This window comes from Peromyscus eremicus, chromosome 14 (genome assembly GCF_949786415.1).
Source record: "Peromyscus eremicus chromosome 14, PerEre_H2_v1, whole genome shotgun sequence".
NCBI classification, from domain to species: domain Eukaryota; kingdom Metazoa; phylum Chordata; class Mammalia; order Rodentia; family Cricetidae; genus Peromyscus; species Peromyscus eremicus.
This window is the reverse complement of record NC_081430.1, coordinates 70653888-70663345: the sequence shown is the minus strand read 5'-3', so window position 1 is coordinate 70663345 and position 9458 is coordinate 70653888. Positions and strand designations below refer to the sequence as shown.

Here is a 9458-nt window from a genome sequence, read left to right as displayed (position 1 = left end):
GGGATCAAAGGCGTGTGCCACCACTGCCTGGCCCAATCAAGGATATTTTTAAATGTAATAAGAACACGTCCTAAGTGTTTTTAAAAAGTCCTCTATTTGAAGAATCTCCGAATTCTCAAAGGTTGGGTTTGACTCAAATGAAGCATATATGTCAGCAGAAGTAGTAATATGCCACTTACAAATTAATTTCTCTTCTTGGAGTTAGCACTAAAGTGGTAATTCTTACACTTGAATAGGGCATAAAATCCCATAAAGTATTTCATCAACTATGCTATACAGCAGATTGCATACACTGGCTATCTTATAGATAGATCAGCTGCTGTACGGTAATTCCACAACAGTTTCAACTGTTCCCTATTTGGCTGGCAAAAGGAAATGAACCAGGTATTCTAGATTACCCTGCCTGATCATACAGCCCTAATTACAAATGCAACTGTCATAACACATTATTAACTAGAGTGTCACACCATTTAACAGTTCAAATATTGTACCTTTCCCAATCTTTAAAGTTTATTCATGAAAATGCCTTACCATACTAGACTCATAGCCCAGGGAAAACAAGCATGGCTTTTCTTCTAGAATTGCTTCTTTCCACTGCTCTTCAGTCACTAAACCAATGTACCAGTCCCTCTCGTATTCTCTGAGGCAGTCGATCAGTTCTTTAAAGTCTTCTATCGGACCCAAACTTGCTTTATCAACCATTAGTTTCAGTGTATACCTAAAAAATGGACACCCAAACAATTTCAGAGTAATTTATAATACATTTTAAAGATGAGAGATATCTGTTGACTATTTTTAAGGCTCTGAAGTGAAACGTCTCATTTCAAGACAACTCTGGTGGTACACCTGTAACAAGCAGCAGGGAAGGGGTGGGAGTACAGTGACCGGGCATCCCTGGCTCTCCAGAATGAGCTCCAGGCCAGCCTGGGATCATGTCTCAACAGCCAGCCTCCCCTAAAATGAAATCATCCATTGCAGATAAAAACTGAGGGAAATGGGGCTGGAGATACAGCTCAGCCGCTGTGGACTGGTCTAGCATGCAGAGCTAAGCCCTGGATTCGATTCCCAGCACCATGTAAACCAGGTGGTGGTGTCTCATGCCTCTAACCCCAGCACTCTGGAGGTGGAGGCAGGCTATGCAGGTTCCGTCCCCAACACTGAGAGAAATAAAAAACCCACAAAACCCTCAACAAACAAAATGAGGGAGAAATGAAAACAGCTGAAATGAAGAAATCCAATAAGTCATATTACAAAAAATCCTCTATACAGCTGGGCGCTCAGAAGGCAGAGGCAGGTGGATCTCTGTGAGTTTGAGGCTAGCCTAGTCTACAGAGCGATTTCCAGGACAGCTAGGGCTGTTACACAGAGATACCTTGTCTGGGAAAAAAAATCCTCTACACAAACAAAATAAAAAATGTAGAAATTAAACTGTTTCCAATTAAATCATGCTATAGACCAAGGCTTTTCTTTATATTTATGAAAGCAATAAAAAACTATAAATGAATCCTCTAGTGGTTAAAAAAAAAAAAAAAAAAGAACCACCTGTGTATAATCAAAATGAGTTACCTGAATGCTTTCTGAACTAGTTGGAAGAGTTCTGGTTTTTCTGAGAGCCAATCCAAGGTGCCAGAGCAGGGTAAGCCACCATTGTAGACTCTCACTATTTGACCAGGACTAGGCACCATGTTGTCTATTCCAAATAAACCAATATAACACGCCATCACTGTATGGACATACACGGCTTTTAAAGCTTTATCCTTTGCGATTTCTTCCAGTACATCTGACTTTTCCTCTGAGTGAAAACACTCTACCTGTCTTAGAACGAACTGATACCAGTCTTCTGGAAACAAGGGGCTTGCCTCCATTATTCTGGAATGGGGTGTACAGTTAGACCTCCACTCTTCAGGTACACTCAGCAAGTGAGACTGTGAACAACTGAACTCCACGAGAGGGATGGACGCCATGTCTTCTCGTTGGCCCTTGTCAACAGCAGGGAATCCCAACAACATCGTCCTGTACAGGTCATTCTGGGGACCTGTGCTTGTGGAACGGTCATCTGCACTCTGGGAGTCTACTGACCCTGGAATGGGCAGATTGGTTCCTGGTCGATCTTTGAACTGAAGTTTTTCTTTTTTGTTTTTGATAGTTGGTTCATCATCAAAAATACAATCATCAGACCAGTCATGGAAAGTGTCTGAATTTAAACTATCTGAGTCTTCCAGGGATTTGGGGCACGGTGATGTGTTCAAGGCAGGCAGGACCACTGGTAAGGCTTCTCTGTTATTTTCAGTTCTATGAATATTCTCCTGCAGGCTGGGCCTTTTAGAGCAGTGCTGAATAAGCACCCACACAAGCACTTTCACAAGGTCATCTCTAAATTCCTGCAAGTTTTCATGAGAATCAATTATGCCAGTTAGGACACTCTTGGCATCAGAGTACAGTTTCACAGGCAAAACAGCACACGGCGTCAACACATTGCCCACGTGCTCATTGAGGGACCACGTTCGGGGGGGTTCTTGCTGAAAAGCACTTTCAAACACTTCGTCTACTCTCTGGGCTTCAGCAGTGTGGCAGGATGTCTCCTGTAGTTCTAACCCCTAAAGAGGAAAGAGAAGCACTTGGGTTCATGGCTGTCTCTTACCCAGGGAACAGAAACCAGTCTCTTGAGGGCAATGGAGTATCTTCTCACACAGATACAGGAAAAGCAAAAGTGGACTCCAACCAAGTCCGGAGCAGCTCCCTCTTCAACTCTGTCATCTGACACATTTGATGTTGCATAAAGAGATTACAATCAAGGCTACTTCGATTTTAAAAGAAATTACAGAAAATTCCACAAGAAGTTGGTCACTGAGTATGGCCATACTTTCATAAGACTATCTGTTATCAAGGTTGAGTCACACATGAAAAACTGTTAAGTCAGACTTGCTTCGTGGGAGGGGAAGGAAAAGCATGACTGTAAAGTGTGTGGTGATAGTTCTGTATGTTTTCACCTTACTTTTTTTTATGAGACTAAGATAATTACTCTAATGTATGGAAGTACCATAATTTATCAAATCATTACTTTAATTTTTAATAACATTCATGTGATTACTGTCTGTCTCAACCAAATGCAGCATCAATTTCATAGAGCAGCTGTCTTTGGTTATGATTGTATTCCCAGTGTCTAAATCAGTACCTACGAGGAGATGATATGCATAAGCAAGTGTTGAACGAATATGTTCTTATATCAATTTTAGACACATTGATTACGTCTTAAGGAGGACATAGCAATTTACTCTTCACTGTTACAGCTGTTAACTTATTTATGTATATTACAAAACCACGAGTACCTTTGTAACCCATTTCTAAACCACTGCTCCACACCACACCATGGGCTACATAAGACCTCAAGAGATCTGCCATATTCTCCAAGGTTCTTAATATTTCAGGGGAAAAAAGTCAACTCTAGAAGGTAAGTGAGTGTGGAGAGTTCAACCCTGAGTGGGCATCTACATCACGCCCACTTCTCCCACAGCTTAAGAGACAGACTATCAGCAGGACAGAGCAGAGAGATTTTAGGAGCCCGCACTGGGAGGGACTGCTGCAAACCAGTGTCTTCTGGACACGACAGAGCTGCTGCTCTCCCGGATCTACAGGTTGTGGTTGCCAGGCCACGACCAAGCAGTCAACGTGGACAGCATGGACAGAGGAGGGGAGGGCTCATGATGCCCCATCCCTAGCCGAGGAGCTTTCAGCAACTGATGACTGCCAGGGGAGGGAGAATCCACTTTCTCTGGGTGTGGCCCAGAGGTTGTCAATGCTCAAGCAGACAGTCCTACACCCATGCATATTTATCACACTGGCAGCACTGATTGGACTCAGAGAGTTATTAAAAAAAAAAAAAAAAGACAGATGTTGGCTGGGGTCCTAGATGGAGAAGGGTCTGCAAAGAGTTGGAGGATGGAGTAGGCGTGGATACGATCTAAATACATTGTCTGCATGTATGAAGTTACCAAAGGGGGAAAAAAAATAATTCTAGTAAATAGGTTGATGAAGATTAAGTTTTGTAACCTTCAAAGTAATACAAATGTTAGTAAGTGGTAAATCCTAAGCAGCTTGGTCAAAAAAAAAAAGTAAAGAAAAGAAAAAAGAAAATAACAAAAAAGTATCTATAAATATTTATGTGTGAAAAAAATCATGAAAGACCATTAAAAGGATATATGTCATTGGGTAATAGTAAACTGTATGACTTAAAAATGTAATAAAGTAAAGGAAAAATACTCATGATAATCTGTTTGTACTTGAGGTGAGGCGGAATGACGTCAGGGCACTTTAGTACACCGACAGACTGCACTGGCACTCAGGTCTGGATTTGGTAGGTCCAGGGTGGAATCAGGCATTCCCACTTAATGTACCTCAGCTGGGGACTGAATTTTGAGAGCCACTGTTGTAAAGGGACAGCATTTTGGTCCCTAGCACTTTCATCCAATCTCTGTTAAGACAAGGACTATTTATTAGAGGTCTGCCCTGTGTTAGGAACTATTCCAGGGCCTTAGGTTACATTCTTGGATAAAAGCATGAGCACTGTGTCCCTGTGATATTACATTAGTGAAGGACACAGACAATCAATAAGAAGCAATCATTTCTTTACTTCTGGAAGGTGTAACACAGGCAAGGCAATGGCTGGGACTGTGGGATGGAGTGGTCATAGTTTTAAACACAAGAGCTACAACACCTAGAAGTCTCGAAGGTGTAAGGGATTCAGCAACACGACTGATTACCTGAAGGGAAAGGAGACAGCCGGTGGGCTGGAACAGAGGTTGAAGTAGCACCTAAGGTCAAAGAAGTAATAGAAAGCCTGGCTATTTAAGGCCTTGGCTTTAAATGAACGAGGTCCACTACAGCAGCGGTTCTCAACCTTCCTAACGCTGCGACCCTTTAACACAGTTCCTCATGGTGTGGGGACCCCCTGCCATAAAATGATTTCATTGCTAGTTCATAACTGGAATTTTGCTACTGTTATGAATCATACTGTAAATAAATAGCTGATATGCAGGATATCTGATACAAAACCCCCAAAGGGGTCACAACAGGTTGAGAGCCGCTGCACTAAAGGGTTTCCAATAGAGAAGTGACTTGACCGATCTTATTTTCAAGGTCATTTTGGTTGACAATAGATTAAGAGGCTACTCCAATCATCTGGGGTGGGTAAGGGATGAAGATGAGCAGGGTAGTGAAAAGCGATGGAGACAGGACTGGGTGTCTCCGCAGACTGAATGTGGGAAGCACAGAGGTATGCATTACTTTAGACCTGAGCAACCACAAGAACAGTTGTCTTGGAGGACTGCCAGGCTCTGGGACTCTGATGTGAAGAGGTCACAGTAAAGAACTCATGAAACAAGAGCCTCATGTCAACTGCTGCTGACTGGCTAAGTGGGGCGAGTCTGAGGATAAACACAGGAGTTAGCCAAGTGAGTCACTGAGGACCTCGACAAGGGCAGGATTGATAAGAGTCAAAGACCTAAGTAAGGTGAAGACAGATGGGAAGGATGGAATTGGAGACTTAGAGTAAACAATCTGAATAAGGCACTTGGCCCTTAAAAGAAGAAGAATGGTGTAGCATGTAAGTAGTGGGGTGTAGGGAAGATCATTTTTAGTAATCCAAAAACGTTTATATGATACATGTGAATTTAAGAAAGATTCACATTTTTGAGATGCTCAACTAGATGGATGACAAGAACAAGACTAGGAAATGGGGCTGGAGAGATGCCCAGCCATTAAGAGCACTGGAGCTCTTCCAGAGGATGCAGGTTTGATTCCCAGCACCCACATGGCGGCTCACAACCATCTGTAACTCCAGTTCCAGGGGGTCTGATGCCCTTCTTCTGACCTCCACAAGCATCAGGCATGCATGTGCTCACACATGCAGGCAACACACCCATACACATAATAAAATGATAGTAATAAATTTGTAAAAAGACTATAAAAAGTCAGTTTTGTTCCCATGCTCTAGATGCAATCAGCACAAGTCAGCTATCAATATGTGCTTACTGAAATACACCTTTAAAATTCATCAGGTGTTTTCATCAACCAAGATCTGCTTCTTTCAAGCTAAGTAATGGTTTGATGTGTACATAACAGGTACATTTTAGGTATGCTCTATAAAAACCACTGGGAAGGTTCCAGTGATACTGACCTTCACATTAACGCAGCAGTAGGAATAGCCACGCTCGAGGACCATTATCCATATTAGACGATCCTCAAAACGGCCCAAGTAATGAGAGCCAGGGAGGAGGGGGCCTAAAAGAAATCAGAAATGGGAAGGAAAGTAAGAAATAATTCTCTGAGCTTGTTTTAGTCCGTTCTATGAATATTTAAAATTAAGTATCTAGAACCCTATTTCAATGACTTTGTCCATCATTAGGTCAACAGAAAGAAGAACCTGCTGCATATCGTGAGGTGTGAAGCTCTTCAGGAGCACTAAGAAGAGACAATGTATAGGTGATAAGACACGAAAATTTGGGATATGTTTGTCAGAAAAACGACCAGGTGCTAACTACTAAATAAAATGCCACACGTCAGACATATATATTAGGGAAAGTATGAAAGGTATGCAAGCCAATTTCACACTGATCTAAAAGACAAAATATAACGTTTTATGGTTTTGAGATTTTGTATAATTTATACAAAATATATAAATGTATATCATTTGTATATTTTATTATATAAATATAAATATAATGTGTATCATTTATATATTTTAATATATAAATATAATGTATATTATTCGTGATGCATGAATATTTTTAAAGCTTAGGTTCTCTTTCAACACAGTATCTTTGAGACTTATTCATGCTGACTGCAACCAGTGCAAGTTCATTCACAGCTGTCAGAATTCACTGTATGAATACAGCTGATTCTGAGTATTCCTTTCCTGGCTGATGAACAATTCAGGGATTTGTGGGAACTGGTTTTGGTAAGTCTCTTTATGCAACTGTGGCGCTGACGAGTAAACTCAGCAGGCCGGGCTGCCATGCTCGGAAGTGTCGCTCACCAGGGATTCTGAGTGAGCGCCTGCCTGGTGTGGATCTTTTACTGTCGCTCACCGTTTGTACACAGTACACTTGCTTTCCTTTACAGGTCTCCTTACTGGGATGTTCTACGCAGGGTGACCCACACAAGCATCTTTTCGGATGGAACCTATGGTATCCATCTGACAGAAATTCACTAGAAGATGGTGGAAGTTATGAGCAGAAAAGTGTTTCTATGTTTTGATGGTGAGCTTGTCATCTGAGTTTAGTTAAGCAAATGTTTTCCTTTTCAAGCTGTCAAATCACGCTAATGAAATTTTCCCTAAGTATTTTTATTTTATAATTTTTATCTCCAAATAAGCAGCAGAGATATAATTCTATTTCATAGTTAGTCTCTGTCTATACATCAAAGTACTGGAACCTGTTTTATGGTTGGATCAAAAGGATTTTGTTTGTGTTTTTTTGGTTCCTAAGAACTTTGGGGCCCGGCCCACCGCTCACCGAAACTTCCAGCTGCCATTGCAGTCTGCAGTGCGGCGGTCAACCGGGGGACCATCTGCTGGTAGAACACCGTGTCTGTGCACACGCAGGCCGTGGTGCCCACCGCTCCTGGCCAGCTCTGAGCCGGACGAGGAAACCCCACCAGGAAGACAGGAAGGGTGAAGAGGGGCAGTAGAGGGGATGACAGCAGTGCTGAGAAAGCGATAATAACCAACACAAAGGGAGCAAACACAGTGTTGAGGACACACAGCGTTGTTGTTGTTTTTCTGTGCTGTTTTTTTTCTGTCCAGGATGCCAAGAGTACAGTCATGGCAAACTGCAATTTAGTGATGAACTGAAGCACACGGTCTCGCATGACACCAACCTGTGCATACATAAAAATAATTATGTATTATGCCTTATGAATTTTCAAAAGTCACATAAGGAAAAAAATCACATAATAATTATATTACTGCCTCAGTATTTTGAGGGAACAGCCCTAACATGTAATTCCTTGTTATAATTTTCTGCAACCTCAAAATTAATAAACAAGAAACTACATTTAGGGTTTCTATTGCTGTGAAGAGACACCATGACCATGGCTACTCTTATATTTAAAAAAAACAAAACAAAACATTTAATTGGGGCTGGCTTACAGGTTCAGAGGTTTAGTCCACTATCATCATGGCGAGAAGCATGGCGGCATGCAGGCAGACATGGTGCTGGAGAGGTAGCTGAGAGTTCTATATCCAGATTGGCAGGCAGCAGGAAAAGAGTGAGACACTGGGCCTGACTTGAGTATCTGAGACCTCAAAGCCCACCCCTAGTGACACACTTCCTCCAACAAAGACACACCCACTCCAACAAAACCACACCTCTGAATAGTGCCACTCTCTATGGGCCTATAGGGGCCATTTTCATTAAAACCATCACAATAGCCGGGCAGTGGTGGTGCATGCCTTTAATCCCAGCACTCGGGAGGCAGAGCTAGACAGATCTCTGTGAGTTCAAGGCTAGCCTGGTCTACAAAGCAAGTTCCAGGAAAGGCGCAAAGCTATACAGAGAAACCCTGTCTCGAAAAACCAAAAAAACAAAACAAAAAAACCCCATCACAATAAGTTCCGTCTTTTTTACTTTCTTTCTTTTTTTTTTTTGAGGCAAGATCTTATGTAGCCCAGGCTGGCCTTAAACTTGCTATGTAGTTGAAGATGACCTTGGCCTCCCAATCCTCTTGGCCTCCACTTCCTGAGAGGTTAGGAATACAGACCCCGGCTGGCACTGGCAGGTTCTGGGCATGCTTGGGATCTTTCATGCAAACTCATCACTCCACCAAGTAGGCTACATACTCAAGCCAAGTTTGGTCTTTCCACAAACAAAACCAAAAAAACCTAAGTTACACTACACCACTTAAATCTTATGGGTAAATAATTAATCACAAGCTATTAAATTAGGTGACTAGGATAAACTCTAGGAAAACACACGTATTGAAGCCAAATAAAGAAGAAAAAAAGACTAGCTTGATAACAAGAGTGAATTAGACGACACTGAATTAACTAAGATTAAACTAGTATTTTTATATTCAAAGTATAGATGTGCTAGTTAGATATATTTCATTTCTAAAATGTAGTGCAATAATTAAAATTTATGACTCGACATGGATGCAGCTAAGTAGTATTTTGTTACTGCTATTTTTTCTTTTTCAATAATTGATTTTTCTTTCTGACATTTTATACATGTATACAATGCATTCTGATTACACACCCACAATCCTGCCCACAATCCTCTCTTACCTCCTCTACCCCGTCAGCCCCCATTCTTCACTACAAATCTTCCTCCATATTCATGACTTTTGGCTTTGATACCTGAGTTTAATCTGGGGCATCTGTGTGACGCTGGGTTTGGAAATGTCCTCTGAAGCCTTGATGGGCTTGCCAATGGGCACACAACTGAAAATAATGACTCCACAAA

General features: G+C 41.7%; 1 protein-coding gene across 1 annotated transcript in view; it reads right to left on the bottom strand.

Annotated features, from left to right (window-relative positions):
* Positions 1-485: 485 nt before the first annotated feature.
* Pcnx4 (pecanex 4) overlaps positions 486-9458 on the bottom strand; it is a 34638-nt gene continuing 25665 nt past the window's right edge. The window contains exons 7-10 of the mRNA XM_059279918.1: positions 7512-7875; positions 6176-6279; positions 1567-2597; positions 486-718 (exon numbers count right to left, since the gene is read on the bottom strand). Of these exons, the coding sequence (XP_059135901.1) occupies positions 511-718; positions 1567-2597; positions 6176-6279; positions 7512-7875 (1707 nt within the window). The 3' untranslated portion in view covers positions 486-510. The remainder of the gene's footprint in view (positions 719-1566; positions 2598-6175; positions 6280-7511; positions 7876-9458) is intronic.